Source organism: Macaca nemestrina, chromosome 14, assembly GCF_043159975.1.
Source record: "Macaca nemestrina isolate mMacNem1 chromosome 14, mMacNem.hap1, whole genome shotgun sequence".
In the NCBI taxonomy this organism is placed as follows: Eukaryota; Metazoa; Chordata; class Mammalia; order Primates; family Cercopithecidae; genus Macaca; species Macaca nemestrina.
This window is the reverse complement of record NC_092138.1, coordinates 13,025,880-13,039,106: the sequence shown is the minus strand read 5'-3', so window position 1 is coordinate 13,039,106 and position 13,227 is coordinate 13,025,880. Positions and strand designations below refer to the sequence as shown.

Here is a 13,227-nt window from a genome sequence, read left to right as displayed (position 1 = left end):
CTTTGTAGGGACATGGATGCAGCTGGAAACCATCATTCTCAGCAAACTATCAGAAAACCAAACACCGCATGTTCTCACTCATAGGTGGGAATTGAACAATGAGAACACTTGGACACAGGAAGGGGAACATCACACACCAGGGCCTGTTGTGGGATTGGGGGAAGGGGGAGGGACAGCATTAGGAGATATACCTAGTGTAAATGACTAGTTAATGGGTGCACCACACCAACATGGCACATGTATACGTATGTAACAAACCTGCACGTCGTGCACATGTACCCTAGAACTTAAAGTATAATAAACAAAATAAAATAAAATCTCAAGACATTTTAATACTTTTTATCACACACACACAAAAAAACTATGTCTTAAAGGGAGGTGATGTCTTGCCTACAGTCACACGGAAAATCATTGTAAGCACAAGAAGCCCTGGTCTTCACTGTAGTTCACTGTATTATACAACTCCGGGAGGAGTGGGAGCATGTACCCGGACCGCGGCGTGAATGGTGCCCCTTAGGGTCGTGTAGTGGAGCAGGACTGTATCAAATCCTGCAGCAAGGGTTTCACTGTTACTCTAACGCTATCACCTGAATGTTTCCTTTTGCTTAAGTCCCAGCCGTAGGGCTGTTCTCCAAGGGAAACATCACCTCTTCGGAACTTTTAGCCTATTGGGGAAGTTTATAGGCTTGATTTAGGCTTATAGGCTTTATCCCTTTTTGGATGCAATGAACAGACTCTAAGACAAGTGATTTATTTACATTCAGCTAGTTGGCAAGTGGCTGATCTAGAACAGGAAACCAGGTCTGTGGACTCCAAAGCTCATTCACTTCTGCTTCCAGGCTTCTCCAACAGGAGTCTGGCTGGGTAGCCTTTGGACCCAAGATGGTGTGTCTGGACCATAGACTCATGAAACCGCAAAATAAACTTACCTTTCATAATGCATTAGGAAGTCTAATGCAATCATTGTATCCAATGTTAAAGATGAAATATAAGACTTTAAATAAATTCCAGACTTGTCATAAACAACTGGGCTAGTGCTCCAGGTATGGTCCCAGTTAATCCCCAGTCCCTCAACTGTTTACCTCTTTCTGCAGTATTGGGGTGCTTTGGTGGAAAGGTTTGAGAAGCACAGGGGTATGCTACAGTGACTCCCCTAACACTGAACTTCCACTTTTCACCACTGTGCCGAGAAAAGGAGTTGGTCAGAAACTGAGTTCCAATTTCAAAATCGCAAAGCAGCTGCTGCTTGTAGCACGTGCACTTTTTATGGGTATATTTTATCTGTAAGTATGTCCAAAGAGGAATAAGGAAAATGAGCTTTAAATGTAGGTCATGTCTTCAACTCAGAGCGTGGCACACAAAGTAGATGCTCAGTAAGAGAAAGCTAACTTATTATATTACTTCTTAACTCTCACAATCATCACAGTAATCATCATGTCCTTCAAAACCAAGGTCACAATTGCTGTGTGTTACATATATCACAGAGATAGCAGAAAAGAACCATAATGATGCCAGGTTGGCAGTTAGAACCATAATGATGCCAGGTTAGCATTTAGAACTCTCTAGAGAAAGTGGTTTTCTGCTGTTATTACACTCACGTGAAGGCAAACATCAGTAACCATAGCAGAATGAGCTTCCCCAGCTGAGAGGAAAGAAGACCTTATTCATTTTTAACTGGCTTTCGTGTATTAAGTCCTCATTTCAGGCTAATGATGGAATATAAATTCCAGCAGTCTTCAGTATTATTGAAGAAGCTGGGATTGACGGTGGGACAGCTACTGTCTCTACTCACTGGACAGGATGCACGCGGGACCACAGTCATCACCACAATCACAGATGATACGGAGAGTGCTGTTTGGAATGCAGAAAAGCCTTTGCTTTTCTGGCTCTGTTGACAAATCACTGCATATGTCCTTTTTAAAAAGCTACCTGGAATATCAGCCTGTCTCAGTAACTTCCGTAGGAAGAGTCTTACATTGGAGTTTTGGTCCTAAACCAGCATAATGCCATCATCATAACATAGACAATGACACACATATTGCTTCTGCTTCCCTGGTTGCCTTTTCTCAGCACCTTGGTGGTCTCTGTGGCTTTTCACCATCAAAGGGTGCAATGTTTTTGTCTCAAATGCTAAAAGTTAGATGGTATCTTGGGTTCAACACATAATGCTCAGGAGGCCATGAAAAGCTCGGTAACATTGCACATTTTAAAAAGGCAGCTTGATGAAATGTATATTTTTGGAATGTGCAGCTCCCCATTGCTGAGTGATGTGTAAACACAATAACCTCACACCAGGCAGCGTGGTGTATTTGTACTTTCTAAGGGTTTCATTCTTCCGTGGATCCACTTGGAAACTCCCTGTGAAGATTAAGAGTTACTGGGGAGCGGAGCTATCACTGGAAGGGGAAGAGCATGTTGTTACTATCTGATGAAGAATCATTGTTTCTAGATCCAAATGTAATTCTAAAACTTCTGTGTGATGAAAGCTTAATGCTATACTGAGAGAAGATTTACTTGCTCCCCATTAGAGCCAAATGTAAAATAAGATGAAATTACAATCGCTTCTAAAACTAGGGGTCTTTGGCTGTTTAGATTATATACAGTACACAAGCAGGAGGCCTTCCCTATGTCATGGGGAAAATGAAACCCATGTGGGAGGTAACCTCAGGTGACATGGAGTCCAGGAAGCCATTCTGCCCCTGTATACACCTCACCAGGGAGTGTCAGGGCCTCCTCATTCTCCCTTAGCCAACTCCCAGGGAACCTGCAAAGGGGTGTGTAGAGGAGAGAGGGAAGAGATTGCTGTAAGGTTTGCACTGGAAATGGACTAGGGCTGCTGTAGAAAACAGCAGGTTTTAGCCATTTGCTAAGCTCTAGAATGAGATAGCAATAGGGAAGGCACCAAGAGTTCCCTAGGAAGGGAAGGGAGCAGTAGGGTTGGGTCTTCACTTGGGAATGTGAAGATCTGATAAAGGGCTACAGATTTGGATTCTGGACCAGAACTGCCCACCTCCTAGTGTTCAGAGCTGTTCTTGCTCCCCTGAAATATGCCAGAATCAGAAGGGAGGGATGAGCAAGGAGAGTGTTGCAAACTGAATATCTGTTCCCCTCAAAATTTATGCATCAAAGCCCTAGCCCTCAGTATGACTCTATTTGGAGATGGAGACTCTGAGGAAATATTAAGGTTAAATGAGGTCATGAGAGTGGGTCTTTGATCCCATAAGATTAGTGTTCTCATGGGAAGAGGCATCTGAGAGCTCTCTCTTGCTCTCGCTCGCTCTCTCTTCCTTCCATGTGAGGACACAGCAAGAAAGCAACCACCTACTAGTCAGGAAGAGAACCCGCTCCAGAAAACAAATTGACTGGAACTTTGACCTTCAACTTCTAGCCTCAAAAACTGTAAGAAAATAAATTTCTGTTGGTCTGTGGAACTTTGTTGTGGCAGCCCAAGCAGACTAGGACAGTGAGCCCTTCCCACCCCTACAGCTGAGTCTGTGTCAGACTAGAGCTAAAATGCAGAGTGCTAAGCCTTTGGAGAGACGGTCCTGACCTAGTCTCTCTACTTCCTAGCTGTGTGCTCTTGAGTCGGTCCCTTGAAATTCCTCATCTCTTAAGTTGGGATAAAAGAACATGCCTGACCGACCCCACAGGATTAGTGGAGAATGTAATACGTAGACTAACTGTAACAGCTGAGGTTTGTTGTACATTACTGTGTGCCAGGAGTTGTCCTAAGGGGTTTGTTTATTTTATTATTTTATTTTTTGAGATGGAGTCTCACTCTGTCACCCAGGCTGGAGTGCAGTGGTGTGATCTCGGCTCACTGCAACCTCTGCCTCCCATGTTCAAGCAATTCTCCTGCCTCAGCTGGGACTACAGGCATGCGCCACCAGGCCCAGCTAATTTTTGTATTTTTAGTAGAGACGAGGTTTCACCATGTTGGTCAGGATGGTCTCGATCTCTTGACCTCATGACCCTCCCGTCTCGGCCTCCCGTAGTGCTGGGATTACAGGCGTGAGCCACCGTGCCCGGTTTGTTTATTTATTTTTAAGGAAGGCTCATTGAAGTATAACATACCCATAGTATAGATCACTTTTCACTACACAGTTCTGTGAGTCTTGGCAAACACGGTCATTTAACTGCTGCCACAACCACGAGGTAGAACATTTCCATCACCCTCAGGCTTCCTGGGTGCCTGACTAAAGCAAGTCCTCTCCTCCTCTCAGTTCTATAGTTTGTCTTTTTAAAATATCATGTAAAAGGAATCACCTAAGGGTTTTGAGTCTGGCTTCTTCCAAAGAAAGACATTCTTCTAATATCTACTCTTTGCAACAATATTTTGAAGTTGGCACAATTATTATAGAGTGAAGAGCTGTGGAAATGTTATAAAAAAGCAAAAAGTGTAGGCAAGCCTGAGGTATAATTATTATCATCGTTTCTATTATTATTATTATTTCACAGTAGAAAAAATACAATCAAATTTGAATGTAAATTTTGTGTTGAATTTGCCTTATCTAGAATCCAGGTGTCAGGAGATAGTCATAATAGCTCTGTGACCTGTCCCTTCAAAACAGATGATAATTTGCCTTATTTGGGGAGAATAGATATTTAATGACATAAAAAGTATTTGACAAAATATTGTTAACATTAAGGTCCAGCACATCTTCTCTTTGACTAACCCAAAAATATTGGCCTTGAAGTTACTAAGTCATTACCTTTTGTCTGTGACCAGATTGAAAGATGTTATAGGCTACAAATAACAGCAGTTCCAGGAGTGGCAGTAATCAATTTCCAGTACTCAAAAGAGGGAGAGGAAGCTGGTTCCAGCACTCCTCCTTACCTGCCCCGAGCTATGTTCATTCAGGAGTGAGAGATGAGGCAGAAAAGCCTGTTTTTACGCACAAAGCATCCCCCGATTGAGTAGTCACACGCCTGGAAGCCCCTTATCACTCTTTGTAATAGGAGAATTCTCTTCTTCCTGGATGTGGTCATTGTCCAGCCACAATGACTCCAGGTTCTTCTCCAAAGGGAAGATTTTGTGGACACTGTTTCTTTTTCTCTGAGACGGAGTCTCACTCTGTCGCCCAGGCTGGAGTGCAGTGGTGCCATGTTGGCTCACTACAACCTTCGCCTCCCAGGTTCAAGCAATTCTCCTGCCTCAGCCTCCTGAGTAGCTGGGATTACAGGTGCGTGACACCACCCATGGCTAATTTTGTATTTTTAGTAGAGAAGGGGTTTCACCATGTTGGTCAGGCTGGTCTCGAACTCCTGACCTCGTGATCTGCCCGCCTTGGCCTCCCAAAGTGCTGGGATTACAGGCCCTATTTTTAACCTCCTATTACAGATACAGCATGTAATAAATAAATAAATAAGGTCTAGCTATTCCTTAAAGTTTACAGGTTCATGAATTTTTAAGGAACACATCAGGAAAAACTGCTGAAACAAAGCAATGGAGCGTAGGGTGTGATCAGGAGGTCTAGGAGCCCCTTCAATATTTAATGCAACCGAAAGCCTCTGACAACTAATCATCTCTTAATGGGGCTTGCCCTTTGGCCTACAAGTTTCTAAGGGACTAGAATGTTTGGCTTCCAAATAAGTTATCACTCACTCACTGAGTAAATACCACAAGCTGAAAGTGGCCTCCCAGGCATCATTGGTCTTTGCTAGTTGAGTTTAGAAGGTCCCAGATTGGCATTACTCACTTCTAAATCACTAGCAGCTTCAAAGCCAGAGAGGCATTTGCTTTGGGTCTGTAGAAAGGCTCCTGTCTACCAATGTGCCTCTCAGAAGCACAGAAGGAAGATGACAGAGGGAGAGTGAATTTTGGTGGGGGTATGATCCTTTGGGGGAAGTAAGAGACAAATGAGAAAAGACTAAATGTGACACTGGCATTTGTACTAGGTCTGGACAAGTGAGATTTGAAAGGAGGAGTCTAGGAATGAACAGGGAGGGGCCGTACGGAGAAGAATGGATATAGTAGAAGAGAAGGGAAGAAGATGGGGATGCAAGGAGGATAATAAATGCATTTTCTAAGAAGCCCAACATAATGGGGAGAGCTAACCTGTCACTTCCTCTCTCGTCTCCCAGTATACCTGGAAAATGAGTGGTGCATTCCTCATTAACTTGTACCAAGGATAACAAACAGCTCATAGGAAAGAACCTAGCCTGTCAGCATGAAGAGACGTGGGATAGAGAGCTGTCTTCAATACCATTTGGTCGCCAATTCATATTTACATTTGCTCAGCAATTTCCTTCATTTCCCTAAATTCCAGTCTTCCAATTTCAAAAAACAAATTGTTCGTTAGCCACAAACAACTGAAATTTTTCACAATTTACATCCTAATGACCAGAGTGTGTACTTTGAATTTATTGGGTAAGAAATAAACTTTATAGTCAAACTAATTAGATGTGTCCAATCTAATTTAAATATAAAATCTTTGATTTCTAATGCAAGATATTTACACCAAGGGCCTTTTAGTATTTTCTTCAGGATTTACTGTCTTGAAATACCTTTCAAACAGGTAGATTCAAAGAATGTTCAGGCCTGGGTATTTTAACTAGAATGCAGTTGTTATTTTTCTCTACATATCACTATCAAAATTATGAGGTGTCATAGAAATAAATATTAAGGGCTAAAAGAAGAGTTCTTTTCTTGATATATTTTAAAAAGGGGGTCCATTTTTTTTCAGGTTGATTTATTTTAGACACTATGGAATTTCTTTTTGGCCTTGTGCCTCAGACATTGTTCTGATTAGCTTTGCTGGTTTAACCAAGTTGCAGCGATTTAGCAGCCCTGATGGTCATCTGGTTTTAAAAATTATTTTTCCATAGTTTAACTTCCTTCTTTAGTGTCTCCTAATTTTCTCCAGCCTCAGAAGAGATGTGATACTAGCAACTATCTTTAGAAAAATACTCCTTTATGTTATACATAATGAAGTCTTCCTAGACTTCATTCCCAGACATAATAATTCCAAGTCTGCAATGTGGACACTCCCCCTGTCTACTGTACAGGTGGCAAACCTAGACATGGGATTTCTTACACAACTTAGAGAGCCTTTATACTCCTTGTGAACCACAGTAGATTTGGCTGCATTTTGAGAAGTTATGAATTTCTTATTTGTAGCATCAAATAGGTGAGACTGTTTCCATCCGTCTAATCAAAGGCTTGGTTCTATCAAGAGTTTACAGAAATGACTGGAGAATGTACGGGAAGGTAGTGAAGACTGATCGCTTTCAAGAAACACATTGAGACAAATAGCAGCACTCACGAGGAACCCACTGAAGACATGGTATGCTTACCAGCCTCTGCCTCGTCTCCCACCAGAAAGAACTGAATTGTGTACATCTCTCTTGAGGCATGTGATACATTAGGCAAAGAAAGGAGTTCCTTCTGTGTTCCCAGAGCTACACTAACAGTACTAGAACCATCCCTGCGCCGCAGCAGGGAGGGAAAGTTTTTTCTTGAAGTGGTGGGACTTGAGCTTGCCTTTAGGAGACCTTTGGGAAGTAGGGAGAAAGGGAAGAAGATCAAACTTTCTAAGAGGCATGAGTAACTTGGCCCTGGATGGGAAGCCACCTAAACTTGCTGGCTGAACACAGAGTGTGTGTGGAGACTGGAGAAAGCAGAAAAGCAGAGTGGTCCATCCTAATGAATACAGGTTGTCCAATGGGGAGAGGTTTGGTATGTGGCTTTAGGTAAACTACTTAAACTCACTGACTTTTAGGGGCATTACTGGCACTATCCAGGCAAGTCTATGTCTGCTCTAGAGCATAACCATTGGGTTCAAGTGGGATAATTGAATAGAAATTCTTTGTAAATGGTGAAGACTGAGTGTTGATGGATGATTATGGTGGTGCCGAGGTGGTGGGTAACTCTAGAACCACAGCGTTTTTGTGCTGGAAGTAACCAAGAGCTGCCCTAACTCTTCACATTTTACTAATAAAGACAGAAGCCAGACCTGAGGGTACCTGCTCAGGCTGGTTAATAGCAGCACAAGAACTAGAACTCCAGTCTCTTGGGTTGAGGAAAATAACAATTGCAAGTCCATCCAAGTCAACTCTCCAGATAACCGGGTTTCTCATCTTGCACCAGATCAACCTGGTGAGTTTAGTGGAGACCATGAGACCCCATTCAACTTAATTACTGGAGAGTCCCTGGGGCCCCACGGCATATCAGTCTGAGAGCAGGAATTCTGACTCCCAGTGTCATTCCTGGGATCACATTCCATCTCACAAATATTTAAGCAAGGGCATGAGGGCAAGTTGCCAAGTAGTACGATACAAAACAAATGTCTCATTGTGTTTGTTGCTGCGCAGCGTGTTGTTTGTGTGGTCCAAAAACCATCAAGTGACTATAACTAGAATGTGACAGTAATTTGTAACAACAGTGACTTTTTTTGCGGGGGGAGGGTCTGCTTTTGTGACATGCTTCAAAATTCTGAGAAAGGGTTGCAAAAGAAATGTTCAGAAATGTTCTAAATAGGCTTAGAAAACTTGTGAACCCTGTCTGAACTTTTATTAGATTGTCCCACCACTCACCCATTTGACATCTGAACAAGGAAAGCATTATTTATAACAGCATGCATGAAATCCCAGAAGGGATTCGTGAAAGAATTAGAGTGAAAAATCTGCCCCAAAGAGACAGCAAGCAGAAAATAAACGATCAGTTGAGAAAACATGTAAATCAAAATGTGAATCTTTTGTTCTCTCTCTCTTCTTTAGAGGAAACAAAAGCTGTTTCTTGGCCATTAGCAACGCAGGAGAGAGAACCAGCATCAGATTTTCTATCTTGCATTGCCAGTGACAAAAAAAAAAAAAAAAAAAGGGGGGGTGCTGCTGTCAAAGGAGCCACTTGGTTATGGCCAAATGAGGAGTTCAGGAGAGTGAGATATAATGATTCTTCTTAACGTCTCCAGAATGGCTGCTTCTCGTGGAGGAAGTAAGTGAGTGAAGGTTCCAGAGAAGAAAGCCACACCTCATAAGCATTTAATACTTTAAGACTTAGAAAGCACTTTCACAAATGCCTGCTCCAGTAAATACCTCCCAACAACATTGGGAGGTATACATTGGTACCTATATATAATTATTACACCTTGGCCACAGAGACGTTTGGCAACTAGTCAAGGTTATTCAAGTAGGAAACAGGTGACTGAGCTATTGGAAACCAGCTATTGTCATCCACTGCATTGCAGCTGTGAATGTCCAGGTAGATATGGAAATCCTGAGATCTTGCTAAATTAACACACCCCTAAGTGTATTTTTAGCTGTCTTGTTCGAGACATATATAAATGGTTATCTCTCCCACAAACACACATTCAAATAGTTTAATTTACCAAATTTAAGTTTGTTCTTTCCTGCCAAACTCCTCATATACTTTAATAAGGCTCAGTCCCTGATGGATCTCCTTAAATTGAAGAGGGTTGCAATTCATAGTACATTTGACACGTTTGATCTAGGAACTTCTGGGATTGCCAGCTTTTAACATTTTGAGGGACTGATATCAGAAAGAACACCATGCTGGGTCATAATATCCCAGTCTCTTGTTACTCCCACGCACCAACTACATACTGATTATAAATCTAGATTCTAATTTCAATATTTTCGTAAAAGAAATAACTATGTCTTTTTCACTAAGAACTAGGCCCTCTCACTCCGTGTAACTCTGGGATGAAACCCTCAGAGCCATGCATTTGTCCACTCTTTTAAGCCTTTTATCTTTAAAATTTTCTGTAAAATTCAAGGTTTCACACTTCTAAATAGCTCTTGCAGGAAGGCTCTTTGCAAGAAGTAATTCATTCCTTCCCACAAAAGAACGCCACTCTTAGTAAGTTCTACACTCCTTTCTAAGAGATTAGCAGACACTTCCCTTTCCTGGATGTTAAAACAAAACAACACAACTCAGACAGCATAACAAGACCAGGTCTCAGTCTTTAGTGTGAGATTCCCACTTCTCTAAGCCACTTTGACCACTGGGGTCCTATTTTATCTAAAGAGAAAGAACAGCAACACCAAAATGCACAGTGGAGCTGGTTGTACCACAGCAGTATGCTGAGATGAACAATGATGATATGAGCTCTTCTTTATAAGGTAGGAAGAAGGTGAAAATGAGAGCGGTAAGGTTAAAAATAAGATGTATAGCAAAAGGGATTGTTTTTCTCTTTGATTTCATCTTACCCTTTTTTTTTCTTTTTTTTTTTTTTTGCATGTTAGGTAAGCAGAATAAGGCCATGTTTGTATCTTAAGAGGTCCCCAGAAAATGCTTGCTGTGTGGATGAAAATGGTCTGTTAAAATGTGTAGACCTCTGTCCTATCTGCACCACTTGCTGGAAGTGTCACCCCAGGCAAGGTCCCATAATTGCCAGGAGCAATTTCATCGTCTGTAGGCTAGAGGAGCCACCATGAGTCCTGAGTTCTTTATGGTTTGCTCACGCAATTAAATGGCACCGGACGTGTGTAGATGTTTTCTAAACTATATGGTACATTCCAATTATGGTTTCAGAGAATGGCAAGGAGACTAGAGATGCTTTATTCTAGGGGTTAACAATCTTTGAAAATGTGTGTGCCAAAGTGCCCAGCCTTTTCTGGCACATAAACAAAAGGGTCATTTGCCTAGCTCTGCAAGGTGGCAGCAGCATCTTTGAATGGTCCAAAGCAGTCCTCTCCTTGCCACTGCCATGTGGGCTGCCCAGACCTGGTGGGATCATTCTACCCTCATGCTGCAAGTCCTCCCAAGCATCTGGAAACATCAGCAGATTCCCTCTCCCAAAGTCCTAGGTACCCAGGGGTCACAGAGTTATGAATAGGGCAGATATTCACCAAGCCAGAAATGCGCTGAGATAGCTGTACCCATGTTTACCACCCACATCCTTTCTGGTTGGTCAGTGTCTGTGCAGTTTGAGTATCGACCCTGAGGGTGACTGTTGCCACCACCTTCAGACATGAGGTAAGACCATAAGAGAAGTCTCTGTCTATTAAACACTGATGACCTGTCACTGCTGAAGGAAGAGAGAGGAAATCTAACACCAATGAAAACCAACTTAGCCTTTATGAGCTTTATGTTTATTAAAAGCTGAATAGTAAAGATGGTCACCTGAGCCAGTAGTTTTTGTCCCTATTTGTCAAATTTGGATGCATCATACAGAGAAGAATGAAATAAAATACCCTCCTCCTTTTGTACTCTTGTGCTTTCTTTGGTGCTAAGAACATCACTGGGAATCACCAAGCGTGTTAGACATCTCTGACACTTCAGCCTCTTGGGTTCTGGGGTAGGGGAATATTTTTCAGGTACTGTTAGTTTATTTTCTTCCTTTAATAAATACTAACTGGATATTGAGAATTAGAATTGGGCAGAAACTCTATGCACCATTACTCTATAAACTCAGGACCCAGAGTTGTTACAGAAGTCCAACTTTTTGCTGTAGGATAAGCCCACCTGCTCTCAGGTGTCAGGCACACTGTGTAGCCTGGTGGTGCTGGGGGGTTACCAGGATGAAAAGCGGAACTTACCAGCCACAGGACTACTGTGCAGAAATCTGTTCATGGGTTTGAAATCAGGCATCCCTGACAAACCCGGAAATGAGCTTCTTAACTTTCCTCCACGAAGTAGAAAGTCATATACAATTTTACTTTGTCAAAGAAAGTTTTCTTTGCCTGTACTAATGCAATTGCTATCTGATGCCCCAGTCTTGGTGTTTTCATTAAAGTGGGCATTTAAAAAAATGTATTTATCTATTGTGGTAAATAATCTAAGGAGCAGTGCCCTGTAATAGAGGAAAGTCCTGAGCTTAGAATCCAAAGACCTGAGTTTTTGTGTCTGTAAGCAATCTGAATCTCATTGCCTTATCTGTAGAAGGAGAATAATAATGCCTGACCTGCCTATCGCTGAGTGATGATGGAGGGGTTTGAGTCAGCATCATGTACACATAAGACCTGAAGGCAGAAGGAGGCTCTAGCCTTGCCAAGGAAGTAGAGTCACTGGTTGGTCATTTTGGATGCAGAGCCCCTCTTCGTTCTCCTGGTCAAAGTGATCTTGTTAATTAGAAGATTGAGTCATCCTCCTAGCAGAAAGTGCATGTATGTGTGTGTAGTTTTATTTATCCAAGGTGATCATCTACCTAATCATCATCCCTGCTCCTATCTGGTTTTGAGAGAAAGAATTGCAAATAATATATTTTTAAATGATTTGGATCATTCTTTGCCCTCTGTCTCTGTTGCTTAAGACTATGAAGAAATCATATATCCCTTATGTGTTTATAAACAATTAAAACTATAAAGTGCAAATAAGGAAAGCAAGCAGTGTCCCCCAGCATCTCCCTTCCACACCTGGTTTTGGAGTGACTGATGCCTCCCTGTTGATCCCTTTCTCTCCAGGTCGGTGGCCACACGATGCTGCCCATTCGTTGGATGCCTCCAGAGAGCATCATGTACAGGAAATTCACGACAGAAAGTGACGTCTGGAGCCTGGGGGTCGTGTTGTGGGAGATCTTCACCTACGGCAAACAGCCCTGGTACCAGCTGTCAAACAACGAGGTGTGCAATGGGTCTGGCCAAGACCCTCCAAAGGGCTGAGATCCCAGAGGCTTCCATCAGCTGGGGCCTTGTTTTGGGTTGGAAGACCATGTCAGGATGTTATCTTATGGGGTTTTGTTGGCGGCAGCACTTCCCACGTAGCCTGCTATGTTTCTAAATTTCATGGTCAAAGTATAGTCACTCTGAGAAAGCAAAGCACAGCACTCGCTGATATGTCCTTGCTCCTCTGGTGGTGGGACTGAGGAGTCACTTTATGCAGCTCATCTGATAAATTAATAGCAGATGTAGCATTCCAGAACCCATACAGTCCAGCAAGTTCTTTAGTATTGTTCCAACGAAGTTTCAAGGTCCTTTCCCTTTTGAATATTTCACCAGAACATTAACTTCTAGTGAAAAACTCAAACGTTTTGTTTTTTCTATTCTTACTCTTGCAAATATGTTTATATTTGAGGCACAGCTTCTTGGTCAGGCACCCCACATCTTTTCCAGATCCATGTCTGTCTTTTTAATCCAGTTCCTTTATCCAATAGCCTGCGAGGTTTCCTGTCAGTCAGTGCCTTAACACACAAGTGACTCATGTTCCATCTCAGACCAATAAAAACCACAACATGCGGGAGCTCCAGTGTGAGGTTTGGGAGCATTCCATATAAATTACTTTTCCACCAGTTTTGTGAAATCAGAGTGGCTTGGAAAAATGGATAT

General features: G+C 42.3%; 1 protein-coding gene across 7 annotated transcripts in view; it reads left to right on the top strand.

Annotated features, from left to right (window-relative positions):
• Positions 1-13,227, top strand: part of LOC105498757 (neurotrophic receptor tyrosine kinase 2) — a 376,720-nt gene that overhangs the window by 349,565 nt on the left and 13,928 nt on the right. For all 7 annotated transcript variants that reach the window (XM_011771075.3, XM_011771074.3, XM_011771073.3 and 4 more), the window contains one exon: positions 12,367-12,525. In XM_011771075.3, the coding sequence (XP_011769377.1) occupies positions 12,367-12,525 (159 nt within the window). The remainder of the gene's footprint in view (positions 1-12,366; positions 12,526-13,227) is intronic.